We start from the raw sequence: 16065 nt of genomic DNA, 5'->3' as shown, positions 1-16065 counted from the left end.
TCCCTCCCTCCCCCCACGGCCCTTCCCTCCCCTCTCCCCTCTTACCAGCTGGAGGCAGCTGTGTCAGGCGCCTGTTTAGTCTATGGCCAAATCACTAAAGAAGCCAAATCTTTCCTGAAGTTTTTCCAAATTGACTGAGATGTTTCAAATTGTTTCAGAGCTTTTAATTGGTCTCCTGATTCAATTCGGATTCAGAGATTTGGTCCCCAAACTGGACCAAATCTCCTCTGAATCTAATCAGCTACCAAAGCTTCATACAGCTCTACTGAATATCATCTGATAGTTTCTTGCTCTGTGTAACTGCTGCTTGAAGTGAAATCTATTTACATGAAGCTGTTTTTTTCCAATGGCATTGGCTATTGATGGAGAAGGCCTCCAGCAGAGTTTGTGGACAGTATAAAAGAGAATATATTCTATTTTAATTAGTGTTATATAAAAGCAGAGTATAATACTATATCTTTATTCTACTTGGTTATTATATTTCTGTGTTCTTATTTATTTTATTTCTATGTTTTGGTTTGTAAAATGCATCTTTTCTAAGCTGTAGATATAAAATAATTTTATCTGCCCCCGTGGCTGAAGAAGATGAAAATCCTGAACACCCGAAGTGTGTGGGTGGCCCAAAAGACAGGAGTGTTGCTCCTGCAGGCATTATTCTGACTTCTTCCGATTAGGCTGAATAGTCATTCTGGCTATGGCTTCACTCCCCATCAATCACTCTGGTATTGTAAACATTAACTTATTCAGGTTCTCCCTCTTCAGTTTCCAGCTCTCACAAGGAACTCTCATATATAAAGTCCAGAGGCATAACCAGGTAGTTCTGTGCTACTGATAGTAGCAGCACATATGGCAGCATCTGAAATGGGGCTCATGGTGACAGCAGCCATGTAGCTCAGTGCCTGCTGTTTTTCTGGTGCCTGGTGATGCCCTCAGCCCTAGTTATGCAACTGATAAGTTCATGAAGGGAAGTGTTTCTTCTACTTTTTAATTAAGTTTTTTAAAATCATTTTGATTACAAATGCCATGCACAGTATCAGCTACCTGTCCACTGATTAGATGCAGAAAATGAATTACCAGGTGAATTTTCTTATTTTTCACAAGGACCCAGCCCTGTACCTTTTCCTTTTAAATTCACCCTTTTTGTCTCATTTTACTTATATCCTGGGGTTACTTTGAAAATCTGTCAACAGCTCCTATGCATCATGTCTTTGAGTCATGTCTTTTTTGTGGTATAAGTATGATGTCGTAGCTGTGATGGTCTAGAAATTATGTAAAAGGCAAAGATTTCTTAGGGTGATTATCTTTTATTGGCTGAAGCGTATATTTGGGATAGAGTTAGAAACATTTGTATTTCAAAGCTTCTTTAACTCTATTCTAAATATATATATTCAGGGGTGGGCAAAATATTGCCCGTGGGCCAGATCTGGCCCATGAGGCCATTCTAGGCGGCCCGCAAGGCCCCTAAAAAATTTAGAAAATTAATATTTCTCTGCCCTTGGTTCCTGCCAAAAATGACAGGAACCAAGGGCAGTAGGATCCAGGGGAAGCCCTTTTGGAGTCCACCCGGCCCCACCCCCCCAGCCAGAAGCCCCAGCCAGGTTCCCCGGCTAAAGGGGGAAGGTGGGGAGAAGGGCAGGGAAGGAGCCCAGGGAAAAGCTGAGCATGTGGGGTGGGGAGGGAATGGCCCTTCTCCCACCCTGTGGCTGATGCCCCACACTGCAGCTACTTGCAGCCCACCTGGGGCTGCCTGTGCCTGCTCTGGACAGCCCCATGTAGGCTGCAAGTGGCTGCAACAGGGAGCACCAGCCACGGGGTGGGGGAGGGGCCCCTTCCCCCCCCCACTCAGATTTTCTGCAGGCTCCTTCCCTGCATGAAGGAAAGTGGCCCTTCCCTGCCCCATGGTCAGTGCTCCCTGCTGCAGCTGCTCGCATCCCATGCGGGGCTGTCCGGAGCAGGCACAGGCAGCCCCAGGTGGACTGTGAGTGAATGCGGTGTGGGGCATCAGCCACTCCCCCGCACTCAGCATCACCTTATAACCCAGCCCCACTACCAGCCTGGGCCCCACGCAGCTCCAGGCTTGCCCGTCGAGGCTGTGCATAGCGACAGCAGCTGTGGCCTGCCTGCTTGCCATGCTGGGCAGTGTTTACCACTGCCGCCTCTGTGCCGCCTAGTGCATGATCTCTGGGAGTGCAGCAGCAGCCAATACTGCCTGGTGCGGCACGGCACGTGGTGGGGTCACAGCTGCTGCCACCATGCACAGCCCTGACAGGCGAGCCTGGAGCCAGCATAGAGCCCAGGCTGGCTGTGGGGGCAGGTTACAAGCTGGTGCTGAGTGCAGGGAAAAGTGGCACCTCACTCATCCCGTGGCCGGCACCCTTCGCTGTAGCCACTTGCAGCCCATAAGCGTCTGTCCTAAGCAGGCACAGGCAGCCCCACAGGCAGCAGGGAGTGTTGGCCATGGGGTGGGTGAGGTGCTGATTTTCCCTACACTCAGCACCAGCTTCTTCCCTGCTGGCAAGCAGGGGGTCAGGGCTGTGCACTGCCTCCCACCTGTACTGCGGGGCTGGGGACACTGGGAGTGAGTGGGCAGGGAGCCAGCACGAGCACAGGGCCTGCACCAGTGTCCCAGGGCCAGTACCGGCGGGGCCCAGAGCAGGGTGGCAGGAGCCTGGGTTTCCAGCCAGCAGGAACTCTATGGAGTTGAGCCAGCTCCCCCTCTCCCTAATGATGCAGCCCAGTCCAGCTTCACAGATCCCTGCCAGCCTGTGCCTCGCTTTGGGCCCTACCAGTGCTGGCCCTGGGATATGGAACCAATGTCTTAGGACCAAAGACATTTGGACATTAGTCCCAAGATGGTGACCTGGGGGCAGGGCACCTGTCAAGGGGCGGGGCTACCTATGTAGTCTTTGACAGCCTACCAAAACTGGGTAAGTGGCCCTCTGCCCGAAATAATTGCCCACCCCAATATCGTTGGTCCAATAAAAGCTATTATCCTAAGAAATCTTAGTCTCCCCTTTTAGCATTCTAACAATTCCTAAGTAGACTGAATTGATCCCGCCTTATGCTGGGAGGTTGAAGAGTTAAATTCTCAGACTCCAATTTCTGACTGTAATTTCTGACCTCACTCTACTGATTTCTATACCTGGATTAGAAGCTCTGAGAGCTACTGAAATGCAAATAATAAATTATAATATTAACAGTTCAACTGTCTCTAAGAAAGCACTAGCAGAGCATTATACAATAATTATAGGTTTTTCCAGATGAACCAAATAATGGCGCTGATAACTTTTCAGAGAATCTTGCTATATTTAGTGTTTTACTTAAAGCCCCAGCTCTGAGAATCACATGATCTTGTCAGAATCTCATCTTTCCTTTTTTTAAAAGTAAAGACATTTACCTACATGCTATTAAAACTCAACAGGAAAAATAAACTGAATAACAACAATTATAAATTTCATGTTACGATTATTATCTTATATTAAAATAAGTGTTGCTATTGTTATTATTATTAGTATTCAGAGAATCACGAAAGGGACCTGAGAGGGTCATCTAATCTGACTCTGTGCTCAAGACAGGGGCATTCCTGTCTAAATCAACACAGCAAAGATTTTGTCTAACCTCATCTTACAAGCTTCCAAAGATGGAGATTCTGTAGCTTGCCTCTTTTTGGTGAGCTAGTTTTCATTTACTATGAATGCAAAACATGCGTATGGAGACTTATTATACACAGCAATTGAGGAGTAGGTGATACACTTCAAATTCCTGCCCTCACTTACACAGCTCTTAGCACAGATATAGCAACTTCTTTCTCTCCCCATAGCCCAAAACCAAGCCTCCCCTAACTGTTGCTATTGCTAAACAGAAAATAGAAGATGAATCTGATAATAAGATGACCCCTCGATAATTAGATTCTATGTATGGAAAAAGTATAAATTTGATATAATTTTCCTGGTATAGAATCTAATTATTGGGGGTTTGCCTTGATTTTGTCCCCTTCCCATTGCTATAGCAAAGAAAATAAACCTGGAGGGTCAGGTAGCCTCCTTGTCCCCTTCCCCTCCCACCAACTTTTCTCCTGCAGCCCCTTCCCTTCTTCCTTACTGTTCGACCCTGCTTCCCCTGGACATATAGAAGTGAGGAGCAAATTTGAAAACAATAACCTGGCAATTAAACATGGCTATAGCAATTTGCACATGGTACCCAGAATTGATGCATGTTATCTTTCTTTAAGAAAGCAGACAAGACTCCAGAAAAACCTGCAGCCAAGACTCCTGAGAAGACTCCAGCCAAGAACCCTTCAGAAAGTCCAACCAAGAGCCTTCAAAAAGTCCAGCAAAGTCACCTCAAAGAAGTCCTTCCAAGTCAATATGATTGCTATTTACAATATAAATACATTAATGTAGCTATATTACTCATCTATAATTGATTGAGTACAAAATTCTGGGTTATTTTTGGTGAAAATAGGGTATCGGGCCTTGGACCAGGAACCAATCCCCTATTTTTAATATTGTTCCTATGGGAAAATTAGTTGGTTCTGAGTTGTGACATTTTGACTTAAGACATTGTTTTCAGGAACCAATTGTGTTGTAAGTTTAAGGACTGCTTGTATAAACTTTTTTTTCCCTTTTTGTTTATATTTTGTGTGTCAGGCCAAATTAGTGTCAAATTTCATCCACTGAGCAGAGCCCGGTCATTTAGATCCATGTGGTGTTACCATCTTTCCTCCCAGACTCTTCAGCCTAGGGTTGCAGATACTCCCACATTCATGTGCAAGCCCCAAGCCCAGAGGTCTTGGGGTTCAGGTGCCCCCATCTCTTGCTTGCCCTTAGCCAACAGGCAAAAGAAGCAAGCTAGGGAGAAATTTCCCATCTCCATAAAATAGGTGTGTAGCCAAGATCTCTCTAGTCAGATGAGAGGGTAAGGAACTTTACTTGCCTTTTTATTCCATCTTCAAAATTAAGGCCAGTTTTTAATGTGCAATTCTTTTCTCCTATTTAATAACTCTTTTTGTTGTTTTGTCTCCTTACTGATTGCATGTGCTAAAGAGTAATCTCAGGATGAGTGATATTCTAGGCCAACTCATTCTACAGAAAAAGGGATCTAAAATTATTTCACAAAGCAAGGGGAATCCACCTGAAACTTGCAAAGATTACCTTGCTGCAGCTCTGAGGTCTAGTATAAGAGCAGTAGACCTGAGACTTACAAGGATAAGGAGTTACCCCAGGGCAAACCTTGGTCTGTTCTTTGTGGTAGGCAGTGGGATATCAGAGAGTAACTTGGGGCTCAGTGGTTACCCTGTGGATGGATCTATAACTGTCTCCAGCTTATTATTTACAGGACTGTCTCCTAGTTTTTAACCTTTTTATGATGGATTTCATTTCTAGGGCTCATACCAAGTTATTGGGCCACTAAGACAGATCAACTCCACTCAGGGGTTTTGTAGGCAAAAAGAGCTTTCAGTCATTAATGAACTATAGGGCATGTTTACACAACTGGAGTGGTAAAAAGCAGCCTTACTGTTCTGGAAAATCACAGCCTGCCATTGTAATACAAAAGTACAGGAGCCTAATTAAAGCAGCAACTCTGAAACAGGTATCTTCCATATTCCAGGAAGTCTGACATGCAGATAAATTGTTTAAATTAAACTACACAAAAATAAGTTGTTTTATGCTGGTATCTTAGGAAAGAAGCTAAGATTTTAGGGATACCAAAGGAAAATGACCAGACTAAAAACATTTAGGAAAGAAAACCATGCTGAACTAAGGAAAAAGTTTGTATTGGGAGAGAGAGAGATTGACTGAAAGGCCCTGTCCAACTAAAATGAAAATGCTGTTTAAAGAGTAAAAGCATATGAAGTCAAAGCTTTATTTAATCAGTCTTGCTCAATGTCTTCAACTGCCCTAAGAATGAGACAACGGACTTATATAAGTCATTAATAGCCAGCACAAGAAATTATGAAGTATGGAAGTTTCAATTGTCACAAAATTATTATAAGAATGTAAATATTGTGTGATGGCAAATGTTACATTTTTTACGTAACATTTCAAGTGAATTAATTCAGTGCTTGTGTAAGCTGTCAGTCTGACAGTACTGAAACCAACAAAGCCAAATTATTTGCTGATGTAACTGGTCTAGCTCCACTGATTTCAGTAGAATTTCACCCATTTTACTGCTGCACACGGTTAGGGTGACAATATTTGGATCTTGGGGAGCACTGGATTTGCAGCTGAATAAAGGCTTCAGCAAAACTGATGACCACACGGCAGAATGAGATATTAAAAATAATACTGCAAGGCACTTAGGCAAGCATTTTCCTAATGATGTCGTAGTGTTATAAGACATATACAATACGCCTGTGTAAGGAGGACAGGATGCAGCCCACCAGTTATCATCAAGTGATAAAGCAGAAACAAGACCTTGGAGATGAAGGAGTCAGTGAGAAACAGAAAGTGACCAGAGGAAGCGGGTTCACAAACTTATGCATGCACTAATAGCAAAAGGACACATAAATGAATGAAATGCATAGGTAATTCCATGCTAATGAAGTAAACAGTAATCAGAGGCAGAGCTTGAGATAGGAGGGAATATGGGTGAAACAAACGAAGAACAAAGGTGGAATAAATGTTAGTGAGTATGAACCAAGGTGTATAAATGTGGAAAAAACGAATGTTCACTGTGGCTCCCCGATTTTTTGGGAGCTAGTCTGAAGCTGTCTCCATTTTGAATAAAGCTGTTGCAAGCAATGTGTGCTGGTGTTTGCTCCCTGAGCAACTGGATCCATAGTAATTGGATCGTAGTCTCCCTAGTTATTGGACGCTGCATGGAGTTGGGATCTAACACACAAATATGTTATGTTTGTATTAAACTTACTTAAACGTAAAAAACGTTTAAACAATGTTCTTGTTGCCCATATACATATATCCATTTCATATAATAAAATCATAGAGAAGTAGGGCTAGAAGGGACCTCCAGAGGTAATTTAATCCAACCCCCTGCCTCAGGCAGGATCACCCTTATCCAAACCATCCTATACAATTCATAGTTTGAACTCTACATGAGACTTCTATCAATGCTGAGAAAACACAGACCCAACACCCTAACTTACCACAAGTAAAGCAGGGGAACCGTAGCAGCCAATGTCCTGTTTCTATGAAATGCTGTCAACATATGCTCAAGAGATCTCAGGTAGAAGGCTATACCCCCTGCTACAATCAGACTGACCCTGAGCAGAGGGGCAAGACCTTGTAGCCAGGAACCTCCAGCTTTGGTCCCATTCATATATTCAATAATTAATATATTTCATTAATATATTCAATAGGAGGCCAGCAGCTTAATTAGGGGACCTGGAAATGAGTATGTTTTATGTTTTAAAGCATAGAAACCCACTGTGAAGGCACCCCAACATCCTGAATTCCAAGCAGATATTCCAAGTTTGGAATGTAAAGTTCCACAGTGAACCTAAACCTACAAAGAAGTGAATGCTAGTTTTTTAAAGTCAGCATTCTTAATACACAAATGATATGACACAATCAGAAACACAGGGGAAAGGGACTTAACGGTGGGAGTCTACTACATTTTTTGAAAAAAAGAAGGATTACTCCATTTCAGTGTCCAGTCAATGTTCCACTTCACTGGTAAGAACCTGACCAAGGGTGCCAAATTCAGGTGAAGGCTCTGTGATATGAACATTCATCCAGAAAGAATTGGAATGTGACTATGTAATCAAAGAAACTACAAAATTAGCAAGCTCTGATCACCACAAAAAACCTAAGTCAAACTAGGTTATCACATTATTAACCCACAGAGCCAACCTGAATAGTAAGATCTATAAATGGAAGATGGATGGATTCCTTTGAATCTTACTTTAGGTGAAAGCCCTCTTCTACTTTGCATAACAAGCTACTACATTTGCCAAGTGCTGCAATAACTTCAAACACAAAGTTCTCTTTCAGCTGGGCCACTCTTTTTCCTCTCCAGTGTGTAAATAAATGTGAAGATCTGACTGAAATAAGTTTGAAGTTTTTACATAGTAGCAAACTTCAAATTACACAGCCTTCACCAAAGGTCTCAGGGGCATGAAACATAGTTTTCTTTAAAATTTTGTAAATGAATATAAGTTGAGATTCTTCCCTTCTTTCTTCAGAACTATAAAGTCATTAAATGTCTCTGTATTGCTTATTGAGCCACTCAAGCATAGCTAGAACATGACAGATTTCTTCATGGCCATTTCCTTCCGTCTGGGGTGATATAAGGACAGCTGTTTTATTTTTGCAATACTTGCTAGGTTATACCAGTTGTAAAGTGATTACAGAGGATGTGTACTGTGGCCAGCATGCTTTTTCCTCACTCTTACTTCCTATAAATTCACTGAGATGCTGACCATCTTTCAAACTAAGGACTGAATAATTGTGGTATGTGTTAAGTATGGTCCATCAAAAAGAGGATCTGGGGAATTTTGGAGTTAATTTCTCTTCTTGACTCTGTTCTTCAGGGACAAACAAGTGGATATTATTAAACTTTGCACCAAAGCAAAATTATATAAAGATAAGCTTAAACAATTAGTAAATGTAACTTCAGCCCTACTACATGTCTGAACACCAACAGGCTTGCAATGAAAATCCAGCTAGTTATATGGGCAAACCCTATTGCTTTGTCACTGCATGTCTAAACTACTGAAAACACTGTGGTGACACCTTACACATGACTTGCCATGGCTGTCTGTCTTGGAATTCAAAAGGAATAAAATAAGAGCGCTAGGAAATCATCAGGTACTTATCCACAGGATCTGTACACTGTAGACATTATTCAGACATTTTTAGGAAGGCAGGTTATTATTTTTAGAAATAAGGATAGAAAACAAAGCTCAAAAAGTTCCATGAATTCACTAAAATCAAATATCTGGGTGCATCTTAAATTTAAGGGCACTTTCTTTTAGAAGGAATACAAAACTGATTGAAGCATATACAAAATACATTAATATTGCAAGTAAATGTGCATTACAAATTATTCAAATAGAATATTGTGATGTAGTTTATCCAAAATAACTTGAGTATAACAGGTTTCTATGGTTCATAGCTATTTAAGACAATACAATGCATCCCTTAATCTGTCAACATTCAACTTACCCTCAGCATGGGGCCGTTCTGAAACACATGTGGTTCATCACAAACTACACAGTATTCGTTCAATACGGGTATCCGCTGCTCAGCAAATTCAATAGTCTGAGAAATGAAAATGAGAACAACATCATCTGCTTAAAATAATTAACAGGCAGCTCATGCTCCAAAGTATTTCTAAAATGGATAGATATCATATCTTACCTGCACAAGAAAGCCATGGTCTCGTACTGGAATGCATTTTGCACCATAATTTGGCTGAAAGGAAAAAAGTGAGGCACTTCAGTGCATGGAGGCTAATTAGATTTTTAGATTATTTTTTTGTGGAGATGCTAAAATTGTATTTTTTTTCTTTGCAAATCTGTCAAATAATATTTGCATCTGGAGAGATCTGCAGCTTACACAAATCGTTCAAAATAAATTCATCTGTCTTTTTGATATTGCCTATGCAGCTTTTGCTTTATCAGTCCACTGCCAGCTTGTGTATCTGGACCTAACCATTCCAAACACTAATCTCAACAAAAACCACAACTGCTAAACTCCATGCTGGTGTACAAACATTAAACAATTGTTTTCAAGCAGAGCTGAATGCTAGTTTTAAAAATTAAGTTTGTGTATTCTCTCCCCCTGCATATACATACATATCAACTATATATTTAGACTCACATTTCTAAATTCCCTTTAAAACAAAAACAAAATTGAACTTCCCTTTCTCTTATGCTTTACTGATACCCCTTCCTTGAGTATCATCCTAGTTCAGGGGTGGCTGACCCATGGCACACAAACTATAAGTGGCGTAGGCAGTTGCTGTGTGTGGCACTCAAGCCCTGGGAGCTCAGAAAAGAGCGGCCAGAATGGAAGCAAGAGAGCACAGAGCCTCCACCAGGTACAGCAGAATAGAGGCAGTATGCTGCTGCAAGAGAAGATGTCAGGTTCACTGCCAAAAGCTGAATGAACCTTTCCCTTGCCCTGCAGCTGCTGCCAATTTTAAGGCTCACGGTATAAAACTGCAGCAGTTGCAATACCAGGTAAGCATTAATCGAGAGGTATTGAGCCCTCCTGCCCCCATTTTGGCACTCCAGGACACAAACTCTATCAGGTATGGCTTTCAGGGGCCCAGATCAGGGCAGCATTTGAGAAGGGTCACAGCTTAACATGTGGCATGCCTAAAAACTAAGGTTGGCTACCACTGTACCTAGCATCGTTGTTGCTTTCTTTCAATTTACAGTGACATATTAGGTTATAAGGTGGCCAAAGGGTATGGAACACTCCCACCTACCATCTGTCTCAGTCCACCATTTTACCTTCAGTGAAACTTACATCAGGCTATTATGCAGCTTTTTTTTACAGGCCTGTTTTCCATCTCATGACTTTATTTGCAGAACTTTCCCCTGACTCCATGTAGGAAATGGCTCTAAAACTTATTTTTCTAGATGTCATGCCAACAATTTTGGCAAGATAGTGAAAGGTTTTAATACATGTATTGCCCATGTCAGTCTTGATGGCACTCACTCAAGCCAACAGAATTGCATCTCATAGTATATAAGCTTGGTTTTTTTCAAAAGTAATATAATAATAAAAATATTTTGAAGAGTAGTTTTTATTATTATAGTCTGTATCTCTTCTTGCAGTATCACTGATGCCAATATCACTAATGACAGCACCCAGAACTTGAACAAATCTTCATTATCTTGCCAAAGTTAATGTTGGAGTTTCTACTGATTTCAAGTGGAAGCCTGTTTAGGCCTCCAAAGCAGGAGCATCATCAAAGTTCAAAAGGAAAAATGAATTCCAAACATGCGGTATGGTTGAAACATTTTTTTCCATTTCATCTTTAGTTAATGTTGGGTGTATAAGCTACAGAACAATCAAGTAGCATGCACATAAACAATTCTCTTGAATCACACCGTATCGGTGCCTTTAGATACAGTGAATACTGTCCATAAACAACTTACTAAACTAATTTACCATGAAATGAAACACATTCAGTATAATTTAATTAGAAGAATACAATATTTTGCAATTATACAGAACCTTTCAACCAAGGATCTCAGAGATGTCTCAAGATAGGAAGCTCAAAGTAGTGTGAAGCTATGGGCTAGATCTAAAACACTTAAGTACCTTAAGCAGAATTTAGGCACCTGAACTCCTGCTTGATACCCAGCAAACCTCTTACTTGCCTGATAGTCTATAGGTGTCTGAGATTTCTGTCAAAAACTTACTTAGGCATCTGAACTTCTGCTCTTGCAAATGCCCAGGGGTACCTCCATCTGGTTTAGCTGAACATCTCAGCACCTATCTGCTGCCTGAAGCCATTTGGAATTCACAAAAAATGCATTTCCAAGCCCTGAGGGGCCCAAATCAATAAACATATCCAGCACATCTCTAATGCATCCTGAGTTCAGCGCACAGCATCACAACCACAGTGATTTTTCATTTGAAAACATAGCTGGTAGTTGTGCCTCTGCCTGCCTTTTCGTATAATAGGACAGTGTACTTGCTCAGGAAGTAGGAGACCTGGAAAAGCAAGTTGATTCAAAACCCCATCAGCCATTTCCCAAGTGAGGACCTGGACCACCATACTATGAATTAGTTTGGGATGGCGGCATTATCCCTCCTATGCATATTCTTCAGTGGTTGCTTTATGCCAAAACATGTAAGTAGTTCCTAGAGGACAGACTAGCATTTAGGACTCGCTTTATCCCAAGGTGAGTGTCCTCATCACAAAGATAGAGTCATGCTTTCTCTCCATTTGGGCCCATGAATGTGAAATTCCCATCTGCCTGCTGCACAGCTTTCCAGGAGGGGTAGAGTGAGCCAGAATTCCAGCCCATCCTGTAGCCTGCCAGTTATGGCATTTCAAACTCCTCAAGGTGAAAAAAAGCTTTGAACTAAAGTCTCCCATTTCCTGGGCAGCACCACAACCACCCATGCTTTTAAAGAAAACAGTAAACTAGTTGTCCATATCTAATGGGACCAGTTAGGTGCCTAAGTGCAGGAAGGGGTTGGGCCTCTGAATCCCAGGCTCACATACCTAAACCCAGGGGAGAGGTAGAGAGAGAATGCACCAGTTCTGCATTTCTTAATGGGTAGCTTAGGCTTCCTCTGCTCCAGGTTGTGCCTGTTTGGGTGAATTCCACTTTGAGAAACCTCAATTTCCATTTTCACTGCCTAGAAATCTTGGGCATCTAATTCAGGTTGGTACACTACAATCCCAGAGCTCAGATACTGTACACCATCACATCTAACTGCTTCTGTGGATTGAGCCTGGGTGTTCATTAATGGTTATGGATAGAACCCAAGTCTCTTAATGCCTTTTCCCACATCTGACACTTGAGACAGTCCAGTACCTTGAAACAGGAAAAAAAGATCAGATCTTACTCTAATATTACAGAATCTCTCCCAGGTTTTGATACTCAGTTATAGGAAGAACTACGTTTGAAATTCATTTACGTGCACTGAACTTCTGTTGTGTTAAAGATTTGAACCAGTCATTTATATCGGTTTATGTGTAATGTCTATCCCTAGCCCTTGTGAATATGTGTAAGCAGATTGCTGTACCTTTGGCACCAGTCACACCACTCCTTGCAACTTGTTGACCTGAGCAGTTGAAGCAGTGTTATGGCTTAACTAACCTGTAACTGAAATAGGCCAGTAGCAAATTACTTTGTCTACAGAACAACAGGGGAACCAGGAAAAGAACTGCCTGCTTTCCCTTATTCAGACAGATGTAAAATCTCTATCTTAAACTAAATGATTTCTGTTAGTACAGTGTTGTAGATGTTTACCTATAGAGACCTGTATTCGAGTTAATTTAACACCAAAGCTTCCTTTCTGCATCAATGATTTCATTTAGGTATATTCTGCATACAAGTGAATTTTGAAAACAAATGAGAGGGATAACAAACAGGATAATGATTATTACGCACAGCAGCTTGCAAAGGTGATGATGACGATGGTGTTAAGATACCAATAAGCCCTGAGGTAAGAGAGAGCCGCCTGCCCTCTGCAATGGTCGGTTCCTTGAAAAGCTCCATTTTGGATGACTTTGGGGCACTGGAGTAAGACTTGCTGAGTAACTTGTGATTCTTCAGTCCATCCAATTCTTCCATTCTAAGATTACTGGAATAAGACCTGCTTAAAAGTTTGTGGGGCTTCAAGGTGCTGTTGTGCTCACATCGAGGATCCCCAGAACATGATCTACTTAGTAGTTTATGGGGCTTTAGAGTGATGCACTCTTCTTGTTTGACAGCTGTAGAGCAGGAGCGGTTCAACAGTTTGTGCGATTTAATAGCCATTGTCTGCTCAGCCCTAGGATCACTAGACAGCGAGCGGCCAAATGTTCTGTGAGATTTTGTGGCGCAAACATTGTCAGCCTTAACTGTGCTAGAACAAGTCCTTCTCAGCAGCTTGTGAGTTTTGGAGATGCCATCTTGTTCTGATTTCAGTTTTGATTTGTTTTTACCACAGCCAGGTGGAGGATAACTTGGCGACCTTCAAAATAAAGAGGAGAAGAAATTAGCTGAGCAACAATCAAAGTCTCTACAAGATAAACAAGTAACTACATGTAACAAAGGGCCAAATCTATTCTACCTATTAGGCACATAACTGGACTTAAGCATCTAAGTGCGATTTTATTCTACCTGGGTGAGCCCCAGAAAAACACTTAATGCAAAAGGTGGGTAGGTCCTCCTTTTCCTTGCTGAATGCGTGTGACTTAGTATTAAGGCTAAGAGGACAATGTATTACAAAAGTTAGATGTATTAATGTGGTTTTCAGGATGTGAACAGGCTGGAATAGAATCAGTTTAGAATCAGAAGACCCAAGAGGTAAGATATAAATAGAAAGCTTCTTTTTGGAGGAAAGCCAACACCTCCCCTTGCTAAGTATGGTGCTGAATGAAGAGGATGTTACAATAACAGTTCATTTTTCTTGTTATTACCTGCGCAAGGTAGAAAAGATGTGCAGAGGGGACTTCACCTTTTTCTCCGACAATTTCTTGTGCGTACAATTTGATTTTTCTTTACTATTTTTCCACTGTTGTGTAACAAATGTCTGCATGATCCTGAGAATTAAAAAAATACATTTTCCTCATATATTTCAGAGTCAATATTAAGGTCTGTTCATTCATCTCCTTATGCCACATAGGACCCTCATTTTAGTAACAGCATTTGACAGCTACATAGGAGAACACAGGACAATATTTGTGTTTAACTATAACTATTTTATTGTGGGAAACTAATGCACACAGGGTGGAATTTTACTTTCCTTCTTGTGTCAAAACAACAGCTTTCTAGCCGGGTAGGTGGCATTTTTAGCACTTACACACAGACTGTCTGAATGAGTAACCACAGACACATATACTAAGCATATACAGTAGGAAGTAGTGGCCATGCTTGGTCATGTATGCATGCCCATTCTGGACACACCTGTATCTAAGTCAAAAGAATGCAGCTGGTCCGAAACTCATAACTAGCAGGTGTTAGACTTGAGAGAAGGAGGTGCTCCCCTGGACAGCCAGAAGATGATATGAGACCAAAAGGAAGAGAGCAAGCTAGGGGATGTTCAGGTCACTGAGATAACTGTTGCCCCAGAAGGGAGCAGACCTTCAGGTCTTGCCCAGATTCTTGTTCCCATTTGAGCAGAAATTTCTCCAGTACACTGCTTTCTGTCCACTTTACCCAAAGACTATTAAGTGCAAGGGGCAGTGGCTCAGCTTCAAAAGGAGCATGAGAGAGGGGCTTGGATAATGCCTGATGTGTAGTGTGGTAGTTATAGAACTGTGCTAGGAAGCTAGAGAGATACCAGTTCAAGTCTCCTCTTGGCAAGGGGGCTGGGAGCCTATGTCTCTGGTTTTCTAGGCAAGTATCATAACCACTTAGCTACTAGAGATGAAACAAAGGGGGGCAGGAGAAGAAGCACTTTAGTGGGGGAGAAAAAGCATTAGTTATTCCAGGACCTACACTCAGGTTACAGTGCACATACCTGGCTGGTGTATAGTCCTATTGTATATGCTCAGTCTACACTCACGTACTTACACATCTCCAGCGTAAGGCCAAGGCAAAAATGGTGAGGGAACTGGCTAGAAAACTGCCATTTAGACACGCAAAGGAAAATAGAATTCCACCCATAATGTCCAAATCATGGATACATCCTGCATAAGAGAAAGCTGGAAGATATTCGAAAGTGTAATTTTACAGGACTGATAGAATGCAAGGGTGTTTACAAATAGGGATACATGTCTGGTAAGGTTACAGTGGATGATAGTATTGGCCTAACTGGAAATTTAATTGTTTTAAAAAAATTATTGTCCAGAGGAATGAAGGACTATGAGACATGACTATTTAAAATGTTCTGCTAAATTAGTATGCACACACACAATTACATTTGCTTGACAAAATACCCTACAAAAGAATGAATTGTGCATACCTCTTGTAAAAGCACCTAATATGTGATTCAAGATTACTGGAATTAATGAAATCCAGTGTTAGGTGATTTCAATTATTTCTGGGTGTCACATTATCCTAGTAATGTTAATGTGACTGATTTATTTGTAAGGTTATTAAAACATTAAACAGTTAGCTCTTAGGTGCCACCCTGACCTGCCTTCTGCCTGATTTCAGACTAATGTGGTTTAACCATGTCTCAGAATTTTGTATTGATAATTTCTTTAAACACCAAGCAGTAAAGATGTTTTTTCAGGAAACAAACCCTGACACTTTTAAAAGACTGAGACATTGAAACATATATTCCTGTTGCTTAGCATTATTGACTCATCAGCATTGTAATTAAATGAATTATATCATGGACTGTGCTATATAAAGTGGCCAAATCTTCTCAGGTGTCCAACGTGGTTGTTAGTATAAGTGAAGCAAAACCAAGAGATCTCTCAACAGTCATCAGAGCCCCATTGTGCTAGGCACAGTACACAAGATTCCCTGTGTTAGGA

The 16065-nt window shown here is 41.4% G+C and overlaps 1 protein-coding gene across 1 annotated transcript in view; it reads right to left on the bottom strand.

Moving 5' to 3' along the window:
* Nucleotides 1–16065, bottom strand: part of PARP8 (poly(ADP-ribose) polymerase family member 8) — a 203211-nt gene that overhangs the window by 42551 nt on the left and 144595 nt on the right. Inside the window, exons 11-14 of the mRNA XM_019532038.1 lie at nt 14059–14181; nt 13046–13610; nt 9321–9374; nt 9126–9221 (exon numbers count right to left, since the gene is read on the bottom strand). Of these exons, the coding sequence (XP_019387583.1) occupies nt 9126–9221; nt 9321–9374; nt 13046–13610; nt 14059–14181 (838 nt within the window). The remainder of the gene's footprint in view (nt 1–9125; nt 9222–9320; nt 9375–13045; nt 13611–14058; nt 14182–16065) is intronic.

This window comes from Crocodylus porosus, unplaced genomic scaffold (assembly GCF_001723895.1).
Source record: "Crocodylus porosus isolate Cpor-Errol unplaced genomic scaffold, CroPor_comp1, whole genome shotgun sequence".
NCBI lineage: Eukaryota > Metazoa > Chordata > Crocodylia > Crocodylidae > Crocodylus > Crocodylus porosus.
The sequence above is the reverse complement of the archived record's forward strand: the minus strand, read 5'-3'. Positions and strand labels throughout refer to the sequence as shown.